At 30.6% G+C, this 21027-nt stretch overlaps 2 protein-coding genes across 2 annotated transcripts; one reads left to right on the forward strand and one right to left on the reverse strand.

Moving 5' to 3' along the window:
• The first annotated feature begins 1366 nt into the window (after positions 1 to 1366).
• LOC109790150 (signal peptidase complex subunit 3B) lies at positions 1367 to 2053 on the forward strand. Its single transcript, XM_020349259.3, has one exon. It carries the CDS (start codon positions 1438 to 1440, stop codon positions 1939 to 1941), a length of 504 nt encoding a protein of 167 aa, XP_020204848.1. The 5' UTR covers positions 1367 to 1437; the 3' UTR covers positions 1942 to 2053.
• Positions 2054 to 15698: 13645 nt separating this feature from the next.
• Positions 15699 to 19200, reverse strand: LOC109790149 (protein WALLS ARE THIN 1). The gene is made up of 6 exons (XM_020349258.3): positions 18880 to 19200; positions 18553 to 18615; positions 18240 to 18356; positions 17680 to 18109; positions 16794 to 16945; positions 15699 to 16233 (listed from the first exon to the last, which is right to left on the reverse strand). Exons 1-6 carry the CDS (start codon positions 19098 to 19100, stop codon positions 16044 to 16046), a joined length of 1173 nt encoding a protein of 390 aa, XP_020204847.1. The 5' UTR covers positions 19101 to 19200; the 3' UTR covers positions 15699 to 16043.
• Positions 19201 to 21027: the final 1827 nt, after the last annotated feature.

The following is a 21027-nucleotide window of genomic DNA, read 5'->3' on the forward strand; positions in this document are numbered from 1 at the left end:
GACAGAGAGTGAATGAAGACCGACAATAAGGTGTATGTGAAAATTGAAAAGGAGAGGAAAAAATGGTGTTTGAAAAAGAAGAAAAAAGTCCTAAATTGAAAGTTAGAGGTGTAAAATTAAAAACTTAAAGAATAAAAATAATTAAGAATATTTTAGAAATTTCTTAAAAATACATAAATAAGGTGTACTTATAAAAAAAATGAGGTATATATATCATGAGTCTTTTTTTAAATCTCACCCAACCTAGCCCCATAATGAGCGAGTTGGATCAATCAGGTCAACATAATTAATTAATTTATTTTTTGTAAAAATTTAAATATTTCATAATACTTGTAAATTATTTGATATCTTATTACAAATGCAATGTTATCATCTCATAAAGTAAATAATGATACAAATTAAATTGCAAAATAAATTTCTTGGTTTGTTACATTGTTATTAGCTCAAACAACTAACATTAATACAAAATAAATTTTTAAATAAATGTATTATATTATTATAATATTATCAACTTATATATAAACATAAGACTCGTTACTAACCAAGAGTGACATATATAGTATTGAGCAAGTGATTATTCAAACACTAATTTATTATTATTATTATTATTAAAAAATACAAAACTCATTATTCAACTCGTATAGTGTTTAGATTTTTATCGGGTTGAATTGGATTTGACCCGACTAAAAAAATTTAATCCAAACTCATTAAATCAATTTAGATTAATTTGAATTTGCGAATTACCCATACCTACTTACACTCCTATTAATTATCAACAAAAACAATACATTCATTAGAACATGCTTAAAATCTAAATAATTAATTATAATTTCATGTAATTAATTATTACACGGAATGTGAGACTTTCTTGAAAAAAATATATTTTAAAAGTATATATTAATAAATTTTTAATCAATGAAATACATGGTTTTTCAAACAAAATTTAATTAGTTAATTTATTTAGTAATCAATTTGATTTTAAACATTATGAGCTTGATTTAATTTTAATGTTAAAAATCATAATCTTTTCACTTTTGTCTTTCAATTTTTTGAATGAATACATCATTATTCTTAAAATTAACTTAAAGAACCAAATACATATCCGCATTGAATATTGCAATCAATAACGTATATACAACAAAATATTATAATTGATAACATCAAAAATAAATAAATAAATATGAGACTTAATTAAAATTTTAAAGTAAATAAATAAACTTTATTCTCAGCCATTTAAACACTTATTATTTTGATTTTTTTTTTATTACTTTCATTCGTTGATACACTAATATATACCAATTTTATTATCTCTTTTCTATTAATTTTGTTCCTTTTTGAAGGCAATCAACCTAGCTATCTTTTTCTTCTCATCAAACACACACAGCGCAACCCAATCGAAGAAGAACAAGAATAAGACTGCGGAGAGAAACCCTCAAAATGCATTCATTCGGCTACAGAGTCAACGCGTTGCTCACCTTTGCCGTTACGATTCTCGCCCTCATGTGCGCCATGGCCTCTCTCTCCGACAACTTCAACTCCCCCACTCCCTCCGCGCAAGTCCAGGTCTTGAACATCAATTGGTTTCAGAAACAGCCCAACGGCAATGACGAGGTCAGCATGACACTGAATATATCAGCAGATTTGCAGTCCCTTTTCACATGGAACACAAAACAGGTTTTTGTTTTTCTAGCTGCCGAGTATGAAACTCCAAAGAATTCCTTGAATCAGATATCCCTATGGGATGGTATCATTCCCTCTAAAGAGCATGCCAAGTTTTGGATTCATACATCGAATAAGTACCGCTTCATTGACCAGGGGAGCAATTTGCGTGGCAAAGAATATAACCTGACTATGCATTGGCATGTTATGCCAAAGACTGGCAAAATGTTTGCAGATAAAATAGTCATGCCAGGTTACCGATTGCCACAAGAATATAGATGATGTCTTCTTGTCAAGTTAATTTTTTTTCCTGTAACTCTAACCTTTTCTATAGCGGATATAGAATGTTGGTTCAAAGAACTAGAATCAGGAAGGGATTTTGTGTTTTGGAAAGTGAAATCAATAGTGTCTGAATGAATATTTGAGCATCCGAAGTTTGCTTGTGTTCTTCAATTGTCTCTTGCATTGTTCTGAACTTTTTTAGTTCCTCCAGAAAAAACATATTATGCTATAATGAACCCTCTAGCTGTTGAAAGTTGAAACTACTTGAGCAGTGTTCACCTTGAAAAAAAAAAATCAACCTAGCTATTTCAATGCTCGATGAATCCATCGGACTGAATTTGCCATGTTTCTTGATATTCTAATTATCGCAAATGATGTAATTCAAAGTTGAAAATTTTTCTAAAGTAAAGTGCTTCGGACTTGCCAACTCTTTGGCATGTAAATTGTCATCAAATAAACCATCCTGTGAGGTAGTAATAATAATATGTCTATATGAGTACACTATATTAGTACCCGTATATATACCACTTGTATATATAATAATATATGTTAATTTTAAAATTTCTCTTAAAGTTGTTACCTTACGTGGTAGTAGTTTTATTAGTACGGCACAATTTTCTCTGTATTATATTATTAGAATATTATTATAAGTGCTATATATTATTTGTATAATGGTACATTTCAATCTTAATTTTTTTTACAAAAATACTAAGCAGTTCTTTTGTATTATTACTATAATAGTGCTATTTGGTAAGAATAACTTTTATATTTATTTTTATTAAATAAATTTCAACTAAAAATTATACTATTAAGTAATTCATTTTTAACTTTTAATTTTTTCTTCTTCTGAGTAATGTAAATCATATTACTGTACGTAAATATTACATAGAGATATACATAATAGTATTAAAGAAGAATTGCGATGGAATACTCAATTTTATGACTTTTCTATATTAAGAATAATAATATGTAAAGTGTATAATAATATATAATAAAAGGTGTTTTTTTATTTTTTATCTTTATATATTATATTCATGTGCAAATATTATGTAATAACATTAAGAATATATATATATATATATATATATATATAATAGAAAAAAGTCACTTATGATTTGATTGATTATAATATTATTATATGGTAATATTATTTAATAGTATTAAGAAAATATGATACAATAATATGACTTGTGACTTGATTATTTATGATGTTTTTACTTGTATGTAAATAATCTTATATTCTCTAATGTACATAGAAATAAGAACATTTTGGGTAGAACTTTATTAAATAATAATCAATTTTGATTTACAATTAATTTTTTCAATCAATGTTTGAGTTAAACATATGCAATATTAATGTTTATATTTATAATGTCAGATGGATATCGAAAGACTATAAAACTCTAACTATCTTATTTTTATTTTTGTTAATTGATTTCAAAATTTTGATTGTATATATTTTAAGGGTAAAAACAAAAATATCATATGTGGAAGTAATTTCAGACATATATGTATATACATAGTTATTAAACTGAATAACTCTATCAATTGTTCACAGAATAATTTGATTTTCATTCCTCTCTCAGTATAGTCTTTTAAAATCAGTGCATGACTGTTAGTCTCTCAATGATCGAGTTTTTATTCTATATTATAATTCATTTTTCAAGTGTAAAAGTAGTAGACTAGTAGTATATATATAGTAAAATTTACAGTTTGAGGAATTTTTCAATTACAATAAATATCTAGATATTTTCTAGAAGTTAAATTGTTGTAAAGTTACAAGTGTCTTAATTTTCTTTTCTTCACTTGTTTACTTCTTTACTTTTAAAATTTTCAGATATTATATGATGCATAAAACATGCATGTTTAGCAAAGGACATAGGGAAATAATTCTTTATAAATTTGATGTTAATTATTAGAATATTTCTATAACTTGAGTTGCGGAATCTTCTAATAAATTATATATAGATCCAAGTGTCTTGCTAGCTTGACCAAATATAAACCTTTACGAACGTGTAAAAGACAGCAAATATTAAAATATGCTTATAATTTTTTTGGGGGGAATATATTATATTTAAAATACACATGGATAGCTGTTATATTTTAATATGGCTCATATATATATATATATATATATATATATATATATATATATATATGTCTTTGTTTGTAATTATTTCTAAAACAATTTTTTAAAATTTAATAATTATTTAAATTATAACTTTAAAATAATTTTCTAAATTTTATATTTCTATAAAATAACTAATTATTTAAAAGGAATACTTGTAATCAAGTATTTTTTTTGTTTTTTAATTATAAAAATATAATTCCTTAATTGATTACACACACATAAATAATATGGGTTTTTTCTTTCAAAAATATAATTAAGCCAATACAATTTCAATTGGTTATATAAAAAATTTATTTTATATCATATAGGAAGTAAAAATAAATAAATAAAACTGTATTCAAGTCCCTTTGAATTAATTCATAATGAAAAAAAAACATATTATTGTTATTTGTTCGGTAATAGAGTAACAAAATAATAACTCACAACAACAATAAAAGACAAGAAACTGAGAAGAAAAGAGACAATGGACAAAGGAGAAAATTCACTAACACAAAATTTTCAACACCTCTCTATAAAATAAGAAAATACTACTACTAAGAGAAAGCTCTCAAAGTAAATAATAAAGAGAAAAAATTTGGAATTATTTAAAAATGTGACAACCAATCTTTGTAACACGGCGTGTTTTCACTTTTATGCATGTTTGTGGTTTACATGATGATTTCGAATGTTTTAATTTATTGTGTGGTGTTTCAAGTTATATATAAGAACTGTGAGGGTTGATAAACTCTTAAGAGTCGGATTGAAGTGAGGCATTTCAGTTGAGATGAAATTGGACTACAATATTTCAATTTTAATTAGAAATTGAATAAAATAATTGATTTAATAAAATAATTATATTAAGGACTTAATTAATTTAATTAATTGAGTTGGTAATGTAATTAAAATATTTTTAATAAATAAATAAAATAAAAAGGATATGGGTTGAGAACGAAGACTTAGGTTCGATTTTTGAGTTCAACCTTAAGACTTATTAAAAATAAAGAGTAGGTCATTCATATGCGTCTATTTTGAATTGTAAGAGCACATGTAGAGGAAAACTTAGGGAGAGACACCGGAGAATGTGCGAAGTAACGAAAAAAGTAGTGAAAGAGTGTGTTTGTGCTATAAAGATTGTCACTTGATGTAAAAAAGGGTGAGGATGTCTAATCCATGGACATGTATCAGGGGTATCGGTAGTAAGGTAATCCCTAAGTTTCATAGTTTGTTGACTTGAAAATTGTCAATGTTATGGTAATTACTTTATTATAATATTATTGTATGATGATTGTAATTCCAAATTATGGATTGTGAGGAGTGATTTAGATTGCCTTGTGTATTGATGGTTAGGGTTGTATGCATAGATTTGAGGATTCTTACTCTTTTGGATGAATCTAATTATTGTGGTGTTTATGTGTTGTTCTATGTATGCTATATATTGATTTTACCATATGATTTGAGTAGGAAGAAATTGGCGGGTTTGGGAGACCTTGTATTGCAACTTGTGATTCTACGAAGTGAAAAACCTACGACAACATTGGACGTGATGAATGCAATTTTCTACAATAGGCATGGAGAGAGCTATGTCAAGTAGATGAATAACAAAAAGGTCTCTCTTGAAGTTGTTTTGATGTTATTTTCACTAGATATGATGTTAGGCATGACTTGGATCACTCTAGGAAAATTTGTGCCAAAGGATTCTTTTTGACTTTTTAGCACAAGGCGTGGAAGCAACCGCACCGAACACAATTCAAGCAAGGAGGTTCCTAATCCCTCCATGTTGGGCACGATCATATCTTTACTTGGCATCGTGTCGCTAGTGGACTATAATTAGTTTAAAGAATAATGAATAGTAAAGGATTCTATGAAGAGCAACAATATTTGAATTTAAAAAAAGAGATAAAGAGAGTAGGTAATCATGGTTAGCCTTGTAAAGAAAAAATAGACATGAGAGTGTGAATAAGGGAAGAAATATATAAGTATAAACAAGCAAAGATAGAAAGACAATGAGTATGAAGAAAAGAGAGAAGAAGTGTGTGATGATAAGTATATTTCCAATAATAATGAATGATATGAAAAGTAACGAATGAATGAATGATGGATGATAATATTTAATGATGATGATGTTTAGTGAGGGTGTAGATGAGATGAGCAAGTTTAGGCTACAGTTTAGTAATGTGAAATCCAAGCAAGGCTTGGTACCTTGTGGAGAAGTCCAAACAAAGAGGTTTGGCAAAGTCATTGAGATGTACATTGCATTTAATGTTGTGTGGTGTTAATTATTATGTAGAATTTATTCATTGCATACTTTCTTTGGTAAGGTGGCATGAATCTATGTAGAAGGACCTCTATGATCATCTACCTAGACCTTGAGGATGTTATGGTAGGGAGCCTCTAATGGGAAGGTAACCATAGTCGACTATAATGCTTCGACCAGATCATGGTAGATTTCCCCTAATTAAGAGTGGATTGAGAGGGTCATCCAGTGTGTGGTGATTCAGTCCATGACCCTTAGGCTGCCTTGTATCAATGATGATGAAATTGGTACCACATGCATGTAGAAGTAAGAGCATGCATCACAAAAGTCTTAATTTTTATTTGGAGGTTTATTTGTATTAAATGTATTAGTGTTGTTGAGGTGAATGTACTTTGAATGTTGGAAATATATATATATATATATATATATATATATATATATATATATATATTATTGATGTTTATTTATGGATTTTTGTTATGTTGGTGTTGATCATATGCCTTGTATGTGTTACACATGGATGAGATAAATTCTCACTCTTTTGTGTTTGTGTGGTTGTTATTTTATTTGGTCGGTCGTCATTTGTTGGAGTAAAGTAGGTATATGAGGTCGAGCATGAGGGAGTCCTTCAATGGTTGCTTTTGGGTTTTGCTTTAATAATGTGATATCGAGGCTATAGGATCTTGTTTTATTTTCCTTATATAAGGATTGAGTTTTCAAACAATCTTTATGATGTTTTACCTTGAAAGATTTTATGGTTTTCTAGTTACATTTATATAATTTATAACATCTTTTTAATTTATTTTTTGTTTATTAAAAAATCTTTATTTATAATATTTTGGGGTAGAAGGGTGTGACATAAACTATGAAAAAGGGAATGGATATAAGATTTTTAGGAAACATAAACTTCATAAGTTCATTTCTAGAGTCTTAAAGAGAGGTTCTAGAGGTTATAAAGCTAAAGAAGTTTGTTTCTTCTTTTGATTCCACTTGGAGCAACATTAGCCTTCCTTGAAGTCGAGTTGAAGTTGTAGTAGATTCAAGTCTTGAGTAGCTTGGATTGTTAAGTCAACCTTATAGAGGGTTCCATGGTTCATCTTTCTTTCCTTTAATTTTTTGTTTTCAAGAAGCAATTGAGGTAAGGGAAACTTGTTGTTTGATTCTCTAAGTTTAATTATGTTGTCCTTGTTGTTGAATTTTTTCTCATTGGTTGCCTAGATGTTGGATTTTGATGCTGATCATGTGTTGAAAGTGGGTGTTTTGGGGTTGTTGAACCAAAACATGAAATTTGATGATTCTTGTTGGATTTTATTGCATGTTTTTGTAACCATTGTCATGTTCTTTAAGTTTTTTATGATCAATCTTATGGTTTTCAAATGGTGTATGGTGCTTAGATGTATTGAGAGAGTGTATGCACCATGGGGGTGCATCATGTTCTCGCCTAGCCAGAGGTTATTTGTTGAGCATACCTTAAAACTATGAAAGCTAAAAACCCAAAAAAATGCATTCTCGCTTAGTGACGCATTGGTTGCTAAGTGAGAATGTATGATCCTAATGAACTTCTTAAAGTCGCACAGGCTGACACTATTATTGTCAGGTGAGTTGTGGCCATTGATGTGGTCACTTTATTTTCACTCGAAGAGCGAACTTTCCCCCCAAAAGCATGTGTTTTTGGTTAGTGAAAGTTGTGGGCTTGTTGGAGTCTCTGGAAAAACCCAAATTTCCTTAGGCGTTCAACGAGGGAAGTCATGCTAGGTGAAAACTCTATTTTAGGAAACACTAAGTTAAATGATTTCATGTTGTTTTGCTATGAAATGGTTATTTTCTTGATTTGCTTATACATGATATGACGAGGTGAATGATGATAGATGTTAAGTTGAGATGGAATAAGAATGAGAGACATATTTTATTTTTGTTGAGATGCTGTGAGTTCTAAGGTATTTTAATTGATTTGGTAAAAGTTGACTAAGGGATTTAGTTGTTAACTTGAGTTGGTTGTGCATATTGCATATTTTTTTAGTTGGAAGTTGAACATCAAAACTAAAGGAGAGATTATTGTTTTAAGTTGAAATATCCCATTGTATAAATTTGAGTTATGGTGCTATAAGATCTCAATGTTAAAAATCCTTTAGTGAGAAAGGTGGCTCCTAAAAGGGCAGTTGTTTTAAAAAGTTATCACCTCAAACTTTTTAAGTTGATATTAGTGTAGGGGGCAAGTTGAGCTACATTTGACATAAATGGCCAATTAGAGTAAGGCATGGAGCCTAGGGCAAAATTAAATTCCTAACCGAGTGTTAGAAGGGTTCATAATACAATAGAGGATAGGCGACAAACTATAATTACATTTAGAGCTTAATTGATGCATATTAATGTTAAGGTTGTATTATATATACCTGATATTTGTAAAAAAGAAATAATTTTATTAATAAAATATTAAGAGGAGAGCCCATCAAAAGTATTTGCGCTAGACTTTGGACCCAATCTAGAGATTAATTCAAATAAGAGAGGTTAGAAATGGTTAGGTCAGTTGTGCATATTCTAAAGCCCATAGAGCTCATAGAAGTCGTGGGGAAAAACACAAATTGATGACAAAATCTACTAGAGAGACATCGCTTCTAGAGATTTGATACTCCAGTTAGGGGAGGAGGAAGAGTTGGTACTACATGCATGTAGTGTTAGGAGCATACATCTCATGAGTCTTAATTGATGAATATGTTATGTGTGTGAATGATAGAAAGATGGTGATAAATGGGATGTGATATATTAAATTGTTATTAATATTATACAAGAGAATTGATGAAGGTGTATAAGATGTAATTGTTTTTTTTTGTGTGTGTGTTTATCATTATGCTTTGTATATGTTGTAATGGATGAGATGTATTGTCACTCCATGTGTTTGTATTGTTTGTGCTTGTGCTAAACCCCATTTGCAAGAATATAGCAGGTACAAGATGAGGGCTTAAGGAAGGAGAATTATAAATAGGGATATTGTTATGATAGTGTGATATTGGGACTAAATTTTAGGATTAGTAGTGATTTAGTAGTTGAACCTCTATTTAATTATGTTTTGTTACTAGAACTTTATTTATAGGTTGTTCTTATTTCTTTTGAAACAATGTTTTATATGTTTCATCTTAAAGAGGGGTATTGTTATGATAATGTGATATTGGGACTGAATTTTAGGATTGGTAGTGATTTAGTAAATGAACTTCTATTTCATTATGTTTTATTACTAGAACTTTATTTATAGGCTATTCTTATTTTTTTAAAACAATATTTTATATGTTTTATGTAACATAGTAAGTTGATTTAGAGATTAGTGAATGCTAGAGAGGAGAGTATATAAGGTTTCTTTGAGAAGGGAGCCTCATTAGCTCATTCTGAGAGAAAACTTAGAGAGAAGTTTTAGAGAGAAAGACTCTGGTCTCTAAGCTCCTTTCTCTCTCAAATTTCTCTATTTGATTTTTCTTCTTCTTTAGATCACTAACTCCTTCTGTCTTTTCTTGTAATTCAGGCTAGGAAGCTTGTTTTTGGGAGGATTGAAGTCCGAGGGTCGAGCTTTGGAGGAAAGTTCTTCTTCTTCTCTGTTCTTGGATATCTTGAGCCAATTTTCAGGTGAGAGAAGCTAGAATGTATGTTGTTTGGTTGCATGTGAGTTTAGGAACTCAATCGATGTATGAATTTTGAGAATCCATGGTTGGATTGGAGAAATTACTCATTTTGGGGTTTTGGTGAAAAATAGGGTTTTTGGGTGATTTTGATGCATCGGGTGGGTGCATGCTAAAATTGAGTGTGTTTTTGAGTTGTATGGAGCCCATGCATTGTATTTCTTTGTTTGCATGTGGTAGGGTTTTCTAATTTTCAGGTGTTGGAGGAAATTTTCGAAGTTTTGGAGGCTACTGTTTGAATTTGTGCCAGGCACAATTCTTTGTGTCGGGCATGCATTCATCAGGGCACCCATTTCTTGATCACGCCCGGCGTGAGGTTAGTCGCGGCGGGCGTGATTGTAAATCCGGGGTCCCTGGATGAGTTTGCACTGGGCGTGAGGAGAACCACGCCGGGCGCAATATCATATTGTGCTTGGATGGTGTTTTTCTGATGTGGCACCAGGCGTAGAGTGGGCGCGCTGGGCGTGAAGACCCTTTTTAGGTCTTTGCTTGAGTTGGCGTCGGGCACAGGTTGGGTGCGTCGGGCACGGAGATTCTTGTGAGTCTCTGTTTGGATGATGTTGGGCGCAAGCTGAATGCGTTGGGCATGAAAGAGCTTAGAGCTCTCGGGTTGGATTTAGGCCAGGCGTGAGTATGCTTAATGATTTGGTTAAGTTGCTAAGTTACCCGATGAAGATGAGTTGAGTAGTTGTTGACTAAGTTGTTTACATGTTGTTATTGTGGAAATATGAATAAGTCGAGATGTATAAGTTGAAGTAGTCTATTGTTGTAAAGTTGTTATGTGTTGACTATAGTTGCTCAAGTTGTTTATTCAAGATGTTATTATGTTGCTTAAAGTTGTTAAAGATGACTATTGTTGTAAAGTTGTTAAAGATGCCTATTGTTGTGAAGTTGACAAGTTGGGATATAAGGCTAAGATATATATCCTATGTTGAGATACATAGTACTAAAGAGATAAATTGGAAGTTGTTTTTAAAGTTGAATCCCTTAGTATTGTGTGAGCGACATGGAAGTAATCGATCCATGTCATGGTTGAATGACCGATTTGAGTAAGGTATCTAGTTAGAGATGTAGTCTTTGACTAGGTACTGGAGGGTGCGTGGTACTTGGAGGGTAGTGGGTGAACTAACTCCATATGTGGATTGGTAATGCAAGCTAAGGTCGTGGTAGGCCCATACCCAAACCCTTTTGCCTTGACAGTAGTACTGGACCTCCGAGTCTGAGTGGCACACTTGAGAAATTGCCTATTGTTGTCTATACCTAGTTCTCTTCGGAGTTTCTAACGATGTCCTATACCTGACCTGGTTAAGATAGGTCAAATGTTAGATTCGGTAGGGTTTATGCCACTTAAACTGCTCAACCTTAATTGTTGGAGATCTCCTAGTTGTATATGCGTGACGACGCATTAGTTGATGTTGCATGTGTTGTTGCATTTAAATTTCCTATAAAGTTGTATGAATGAGCTGATAGTTGAGCTATATTATGATAAAATGTGTAGTTGTGTTGTAATGATGATTGGATGAATGAGTAGTATAAATTATTGTTCTATACTTGTATGGTTGTTTATTGAACTCTAGCTTACCCTTCTGTTTCCATGTGGATGGACTGCAATGATCATACTATGTATGAGAGCATATCAGGGTTAGGTTGGAGATGGTTGTTGTAATCGCTGTGAGATGAGGAGTTTGTCTTTGTGTCAGAGTTACCACTTGGGTAGCTGTTTTATCTGTGCTTAATCGACACTAGGAGGATATTATCTTTGGGATGACTGTACATATTTAGTGTTATCTTTTGTTCATAGAAACATAGTTATTATTATATTTTTAACTGCCTGTGTGTATGAGTTATCCAGTTTTAATATCTTTTCTTAGTCTATCTGTGTAGCTAGTAAGATTCCTCTAAGTGTAGGGACCCTAGCGGGTCGTAACGTTTTATTTTAAATGGTGAATAAATATGTGAACTCTTTTACAAGATTCCATGAGAAGAATTATTATAAGTTGTTATTTTTATTTTTCCAGAAATTTTGTTATATTTATTTATTAAATCTTTTGGGACAAAAGGGTGTCACACAAACATACCTGTGTAATATTTCAATTATTGGTACATGAGGACATCATGCCCAGGGGCTAAGTCCAAAAGGAGCCAAGAGGAGTGATGGGTTAGGCTTTAAGGAAGAAGACCCAAGTTTTTATTAAGCTTTGGGTTATTTTAGTAGCTTACTTTTCTCTTCTTTGTGTATGTTTTTTCCTTGTAAATATTTTCTTTGTTTTTAACTTTGTATTTTGGACAAGTAGTATAGTGATTTTTGTCCTTTTATTGATTTTTTTGAGGGTATAATTAGTAATTTAGGAGATGTGTAACTAGCTAAAGTCATGTTGAACTTATTAGGCTTAGATTACCCAAATTCTTATTAAACCATGGGCTGGGATGTCCACTTGTTCAAGCAAGTGATTCGAATGTCCAAAACCAAGTCAAATAGGTCATCTAAGTGGTCAACTTTTCATATGGCTTTTGATAGTGACATTTGAACGACTTGTGGATTAGTAATCATCAGTTTGTTAGGTGTAATGATTAGGTTTAGTAGTTGAAGTTAAGTTAATCTAACCTAGGTTATTTTAATCTAGGATTAGTTTGACTTGCTCCATAAACTTCCATACATGTAACTAGAGTTGGTTAGTTCGAGTACAAGTTAACTAACCTTGTCACACTTAACCAAGATTAATCTAGCTTGCACCATAAGCCAACCAAATTCTATATAGGCAAATTCCTTGTATATGGTTGAACACTTTTGAGAGTATATGAGAATGAACCTTTGAGTTTTTTCTTCCAAAAGTCATAGTTTCTTACATGGAGAAATCTCTCTTAAGATCTTTTATCAAGAAATTTCTACTCTTTATGTCAAGATCAACACCTCTTGCTTATCTTTCTCCCAAGGAAAGTAGTGCACCCATTTCTCATCTCTCCTACCATTTTTGGTTTTCTAAAGCTTGTTTTATCCATGGAAGAAGATTGGGCACAACAAGGAAACTAGTGGAGGGAATCACAAACCATATCTCCAATGATTTTCATCATTACAGATTTTGTACATGTGTGTGTGAGTGTGTGTATATATATATATTATTACTTGTATATTTAGGAACGGTTGTATATTAATCTTAGGCAAAAAAGTATGTATATTTTTTCACTTCTAGTTGTGAATCATTAAATATAGGGACCTAATTAACAGATTGTTACATATAGGATGAAGAGAGTAAACATGATGTGCCAACACCACAAGTGGGATTCTCATTAGATAGTAATCTTCATGGAGTTTGACATTTTTTTTTAGACACGACGAACTCATGACTTTGACCCTATGTTTTAACATTTGAGGCAAGATTGGTTTTGGAACAATTTACATATTTTGCTTTTGAGTATTGATCATGAATTTAATTTTTTGAGTTACTTAATAGGTTGGGTATGTTTTAGAGTTGATGGATATTAATGTCTTAATGATGAGAAATATGTCATGCTAAACTTATAGCTATAGATGCATTGTCTTGATTTTTTATATATATAATGTTAAAAATTATTAATTAATAATCTATATATTATTTAAAATTGCTACTAATTATATTTGAATATGAAGCTTAGAAAATACATAAATATTATTAAAATTATTGGTAGAATTTGCTAAAATAAGTGATCCTTAAGATTAGATAAGTAAAATTGTTACTTGAATTTAATAATAATATGATCACTGTTAGTTTCAATTGATTTCTTGTTTTTACTCCATTCTAATAAAAATAAAGTGATATTTTAATTATGATAAACTGGAAATCGAATCTTAAATCGAAATACAAATGGCGGATTAAATGTATTAAAAACTTTTGATCTAAAAAAAAGGATATTTTTAAAACACCTCCTAAACAGCTCGTGACAATAGTCAACTAAAACCATTTTGACAAGGCTAGTAAAGCAAATGAAAGAAAGATCGGTGCGTAGAAAAAGGGCAAACCAAGCAATGAAAGAGATACCTCTCCCTTGATGAGAAAAGGAAAAGCATCAATTGATCATCTTAATAAAGCAAACTTTCAAAACAAGTGGGATTAACTTAATATATGATCATGGATCTCAATGATTCACGTAGCCTTTAAGGATATGATCTTGGGATCTGTTAGTTGAATATGCTTATAAATTTCACCTAGAATTTTGTCAAGTTGTCTCTGTCTTTAGAAGAATTAACAATGACACGTTAGCATGTAGCCTCGTGGCAGTAGCTTACCAACTTTTCGTATCGGTCCTTATTTCTTGGCCTTTATTCCTTGTCACATTTTATATCGACATGATGGGGACAATGCAAATTAAGTTGCTGATCCATCCTACATCATCAAGATTCAAGACAACACAATCTATAATTAGATGCAAATTAAGCTATATAAGTAGGCGGCGAGATTCCGAATGAGTTTATAAATTAGTATGAATGACTTAATTATAAATTAATTTGATAAAAACATTTTTGTTTAGCATAAGTTTATTGTAATAATTTATAAATTACTTTCATAAATTACCTTAACATTATGTTATTTGATTTTTATGAAAATAAGTAGCTTGTAAACTATTTACCTTTTTGTTTTTTTATCCTATTTATTTATTTTTTTTCAAAATAACTACATATATGTTATGTCATTTTACGATTATCAGTTAACTTATCAACTAATTTTATCAAACATTTTTATTAAATAAAATAGTTTTCAAATTTCTAAATTTAGAGTTTAAAACTTATAACTTACATGTTAATTCTACTAAAACATCTTATATATGTAGACTTCATTATGAGTTTGTTTTCACTATATATGTATAAAGTTTATACGATTAAATATTTACAAATGATTCTAAAAATAGTTTGAATGGAGTAATCTAATAAACCTAACAATGTTAGTATGATTTGATATCAATTTAATAAAATTGAGTTAAGAAAATGAATTAAAAAATTAATTTAATGTTATAAAAATTATTTGTAAGATGAAAATTATCTCACATTTATATACATTAATATAACTACGATGTGATGATATCTAGGATATTTATGCTGTGATTGCGGTGCGGTGCCTTTTGTTGTTTCTTTGTCATCTTGGGTTTGACAACATTTTGTATAGCAATGGTGACGATGGTGCTCAGTTTTGTGTTTCTTTGTCATCTTGGGATTAACAACATATTATATAGCAATGGTGACGATCAAATCAGAACTATGCAGACACATGATGGTAACATATATAGGTGTTGCATGTAATGATTTTCGAAATGTAAACATTGGGATGAGGGTGATACTTTTGGATTCTAAACATAGTTGATATGTATACATATACAAATGGGGACATAATGCATTTATGAGTTACAGAGAGGGAGAGTATAAATGGTAATTATACGTAGTGGTGTAATCGTAGATCAGTGGTGTGACTTGTGAGGGTTGGGTACCCCTCGTATCCATATTTTTTTTACTGAAACTTTGTTAATAAAAGTAAAATTTGTGCGTGATATGTGAAAGAAATTTTGACTGAATCCGACCGAAATGATGATTTTGCTTGAGGGTGACTAATGACTATTCATGGTTTATCAACATATCTTCATGCGCTTATAGCCTACTTACGAAACAAGAGTTAACATTTGGGAAATTTTGTGAGTCGTTGTCCCTTCTATTCAATGTCATGTAATTAATATATATCGTAAATATTTTCGTTTCCCATGACCCGAAAAATAAAATTTCTTTTCGTAAATCAAACCATAAATTGATTAACACATACAAAAGCATATGTGGGATTTCAGGCTCTAGGTCCCACTTTAATTGGCATCCACCATGACAATCATTCCCACAATTCTCTCATTCTAAATGACCTACTGAAAAAGCATTTCAATTTAAAAAAAAAAAAGAAAGAAAACAAAAAGAGAGAGAAAAATCGAACACACACAAGCTTGCTGACACAAGGTAGTAACACTAGTAACTAGTAACCTATAAGTGCTATCATTTTTCCCTTTTTCTTTTTCTTCTCACACCAGAAAATGCTGTGTTTTGAAATTGAAATTTTCTTGTTTAAACATTTTCTGATGATGAAGAAAGGAGTGGTTGATTGAGTGATGCTTTGGCATGGCTTGCGGGCCTTATGATGCTATGCTCCGCAGTGGAAGCAATCGCAAGCTGTTCCCTTGCAAATTTCCTCTCTTCACTTTTACCCCACAAGACAAAGTATAGTCCCGCTACAATCAACACTGCCCCAATGATCCTATTATGACATCACACAAAGGAAAGAACCAAATTAGAATGAACATTATTATTATTCTAGAAGGAAAAAATAAATAAACGTGAATTATGAGGGAGCAAAAAGTAAACAACATAAAGAAGCACACGAGACACAATCTTCTGTTCAATGTCCTATAACAATTTTTTTAACCCTCTGGAATGTAAAATCATTAAGGAGAAGCCACTTTTCAGGTTCTCACCGAAAGGTAACAAATTATCTGTACCTCTAGCTCCTCGTCTTTTAGTGGATTTTGTCATTTTTCAGCTACAAAATACCCTTCATCATACTTTAGGTCATTTCGGACTCAGCATTACGTGGTCAAAGTAGACATATATATAGTCAAGGGAATTTTTCTTTCGAAAAATAAGAGCATAATTTACCTACCCAATTAAACATTTAAATTAATTAACATAGACATGTTATTATGTGTTATGTTAGAAATATGCAAATATATATTTTTAAGAAATGTTTTTATATTAATTTATATCATGGACATGAAGAAAAGAGAATAAGGATTATTAATTAGCGTGCTAGGGACTAACCCGCCCAAGTAGAACTCTTCTCCTAAAGCAATGGTAGCCATGATTGCAACAACAAAAGTCTGAACAGGTTGATACACAGCAACAAACACAGGGCCACCTCTGTCAATGCACCATATCTGTACAGCGAAGGCAATTCCAGATGCCACCACTCCCTGCATAATCAATGTGTTCAAAATTATTAGAAAAAACAACTTTAGTTTCTTTCTCATTTCTCCATCTATCAATGGATGTGTTGATTGTGTTCCCATAACATGATTTCTGAACCACTCTTGGACTATATATCATGTCACACCTCAAACCCATGCAATTATAGAGGAATATATATTCTGAAATTATACTCCTAATTAAAAACTAGAAAATCCATCAACACTCTATTTATGCTATTATTCATAATATATTGAAAATCACAAATTTATAATAAATCCTGTTACTAAATCAATGGAAAAATGTATTAAAAATAAAACAAAACTCACAAAATTTGTAATTTTTAATAAAATTTAGCTGTCAAAATGCATTTCAAGTAATTACTCACCACTTACTATCAATTCAACATCTTGCAAACATAGACACACGATTATGACAACTATGAAGTGGCTCACTTCATACTTTTTTTTTTCAAAATAGAACAAATATAAAGAAAAACCATTTATTTTAAAATGATCTTCTCAAAGGCTCAAAGGCATTAGAGAATTTGGAAAGAGTAATGTCACGGTTAGAGAATGAATATATACAGATATGTTTGGACAGCAATTGAAAACTCAACTGGATTAAAAAAAATTATATTCACAAGCTTTTCATATATTTTTTTTCATTAGAATAGGTGTATTTATTGTTGAACATGATTTTAAACTGATATTTCACATGTACATAATAGTTAGTTACTAACCGCGTATAATATTGTGAAAGCTTCAGCACCAGAGTGGAAAAGCCAAGCCTGTGAGTCTCTTTCAAGGACCAAAGCAATGACTAGAAACTGCAAGAGTCCAAAGAAACAGGTGTAGGAAGTGACAGAGAGGCGAGCGGGGTACTTCTTGAGGACTGGTGCTTGCAACACAAGCCAACCAGACCATGACAAGCAATGTCCAATGAGGTATAAGCACCCTAGGGTCCAGTTCTTGCCCTTTGCATCTCCCAGTGAAAGTGACCCAAAATCAAATATTTGGGGTGTTATGTTGCTGCTGCTGTTCACACGAGTTGCTGGGCTATATATAGTTGGACCCTTGTAAAGAGTGATCACGGTGGCCCCAACCACACACAACACTGTTCCAGCCACCTTAGCTAACCCATCTTTTCTGTTCAGTCTCACTTGCTCTATTCTGAATTTGCATAACCAATTTTATCATTAATATACGTGTATCATATGCTTACCTATATACACATTTAATTTGTATATATACCAATTAGTAAATAACAATGATAATGAATTAATTAATTAAGGGCATATGCCTGAATATGGCTGCCATGAGGAATGTAATGGCTGGGACTGAGTTCTGTATTGCTGATGCGAAGGTTGGGGTAGTGTTCTCCAAGCCAAGCAAGTAGAAACCTTGGTTTGCTGTAATCCTGTTTAATGCAAAACTATGTTATATCAAAGGAACGTCCTAAATTCCATTTTATTATTTTGAAAATGACAGACAACAAAGACCATATTATACTTTAGTTTAATCTTTATTTATCGTGGCATTTGAGTTTTTGTTTTATTTTTTTTATTATTTTGAACCTTGTAATTAATCTTGCATGGTTTGATATGAGTACATACCCGACAAGTGCCAGAAGAAAGAACTGGCAGACGAAGTTTAAAGTCATGGTTGGCCTCTCCTTCCTGGATTAAATGAAAACAGGTTGCACGTGAGATTGATACATAGATATATACATAATTAATAAATTTAGAGACTGCTTTGATACAAAGTTTAAAAACAAAAATTGAGAATTTTTTTATTAAAAATAAAGAGTTTATTTTTCTGATAGAAAAACTCCCACAAATATTTTTAATTTATATCTAAGTAGAAAGGATTAATAATGCACTATTGTTTATTTTATTATATGCAGAATAGACACATAATAAGTTGGTTGGAATAGCACTAACTTTTCCAAGAAGTAGGCAAAGGGGAGTAGAAGAAGCAATGCAATGATGTTCCTATAGACTGGAAAAACAAGCTTGCTAACACCCATGTTAAGTGCAGCTCTTGAGACCACATGGAATCCAGCATAGCCAAACTGCAAGGCCAACATGGCCACGTGCAGCTGCATTCTTTCTGGAATGGAACACCACATTCTCTTGGAAGAGGCTGAGCCTAAATCAGCCATTGGAGAAGTAGTGACTACAAGTAAGTAACTTAGGGCAAATAATAACTAATTGAGGCCTAGCTAGTGTTGTTGTGTGAAGGGTAGGAAGTGGTGAAGAGAAAATGGGAGAAGGGGGTGTTTAAATATAGTGAAGTGTGAGTGAGGAAAAAGAATGAATGGAATAGGTGTGGCCCACAATCACCCTAAAAAGACGTTATGTCAACTGTTGGTAGCCTTGGAATGTTTTTAGATGTCTCCCACACATTGTGCTAATCTGCCATGTTTGGCTGACAAGACAACCCCCACCGCACTTGCCTTCAAAAGAAAAGGAAAGGAGCAGTAGATCCTAGTCAGCCTAGGGCTATGGCCTAGGGGTGTTCATGAGACTTTGAGTTTGTAGCTAACGTCTGTGAGTAAAAGGGCTTTCTATATATTATTTAAAATAGAGGATAAATATAAATTTATATATATATAATTATCTTTATTGATAAAGAAATTTTTTAATAATGTTTTAAAATAAAATCGTGAAAGTTTGGACCTAAAACGGATAATATCTTACTAATATAAAGACATGTATATGATTGTGATAATGTCCTCTGCTCAACATTTACTTGCTAGAGAAATAAAAGAAAATACGAAAATGTTAAGCTTTTTATTTAAGAGACATAGAAGGAAGTGAGAAGATAAATAATGTTGCCAAATTGTTTAGTTAGCAAAAAAAAAAAAAACAAAAGAGAAATAAATTATATGAACTAGATATTGAGCTGCATGTTACACAGGTGAAAAAATGTACATAATATATTTTAAAAAGTTTAAAACTATGTTAAATTATTATTTTTAATAAATGTAAAAGATCAAATAATAATAAAAGAATTATATATATAATATTTGTTGTGATTTTAGTTTTTAAGTTAATTTTTTCATTAACATGATATACAAGATAAATTAAAATAACTAATTTTAAAACTCACCTCAATTATAAGATGCATTGAATGGTAACCGAAACTAAAGATATAAAAATAATAAATGAAACTACAAATAAAAATACATGATGAACATGCTAAAAAAAATGCCCTAAAATTTAGTAGTACGACATTATTATACTTGAGATGATACATATTACTAATATTCTCAATTTGCAATTGTGCAATTCGAACTAATAAAAAAATAAAAATTATATAATTCTTATAATATAAGATTCATCGGTACATTTATTAAAATTATTTAATTCAAATTTAATTATATATATTTGTGTGTGAAATTTGATAATTTTTCCAAATTAATCTATAAAAAAAAGAGTAAAAAAGAAAAGTTGGGGAAGAAAAAATTATAATAAAATATGTTATTAGGAATCAAATTTACTTTTAATCATTCTTTTATATGTAGCTCATCAAATAATTCATGTAATTTTATTCAAACATTTTTCAAGCTGTTAAACAGATTCTCGAGTTTTAATGGAATTTTTTTTTTTTACTGATTTTTAGATGTATTAAATAATATGTTACTAAACTTTTTTATTTTATTTTAAGTAATTATCTAATAAAACCTTTTAACTTTATTTTTTAAATTTAAAATGATAGACTACAATTAGCTCTTAACCATAAGTTATTATCTAATAAATGATTTCTTTCTAAATGATGAATGAATAAATGAATAATTTTGTGTATATTAGTTAGAGTTGTAAGTATAGATGAAGGAAAGAAGATATAATAGAAATAAAAGAAAGCAATTGTAAGTAAAATTGTAGTGTTATGATAAAAATGAATAAATAGTACAATGATAAATACCATATTGATCGTGACAACGTCTTATTTCATTTTATAAATTATAAATGAAAATAGATATTTATTTTCTTTATAATTAGTAATAATTAAATATTATTAATTAATACTAAATAAATAATAAATTATTTTTTAAAACTGACACTTTAATCGAATTCATTTACATG

This window comes from Cajanus cajan, chromosome 9 (genome assembly GCF_000230855.2).
Source record: "Cajanus cajan strain Asha chromosome 9, NIPB_CcT2T_4, whole genome shotgun sequence".
Taxonomy (NCBI): domain Eukaryota; kingdom Viridiplantae; phylum Streptophyta; class Magnoliopsida; order Fabales; family Fabaceae; genus Cajanus; species Cajanus cajan.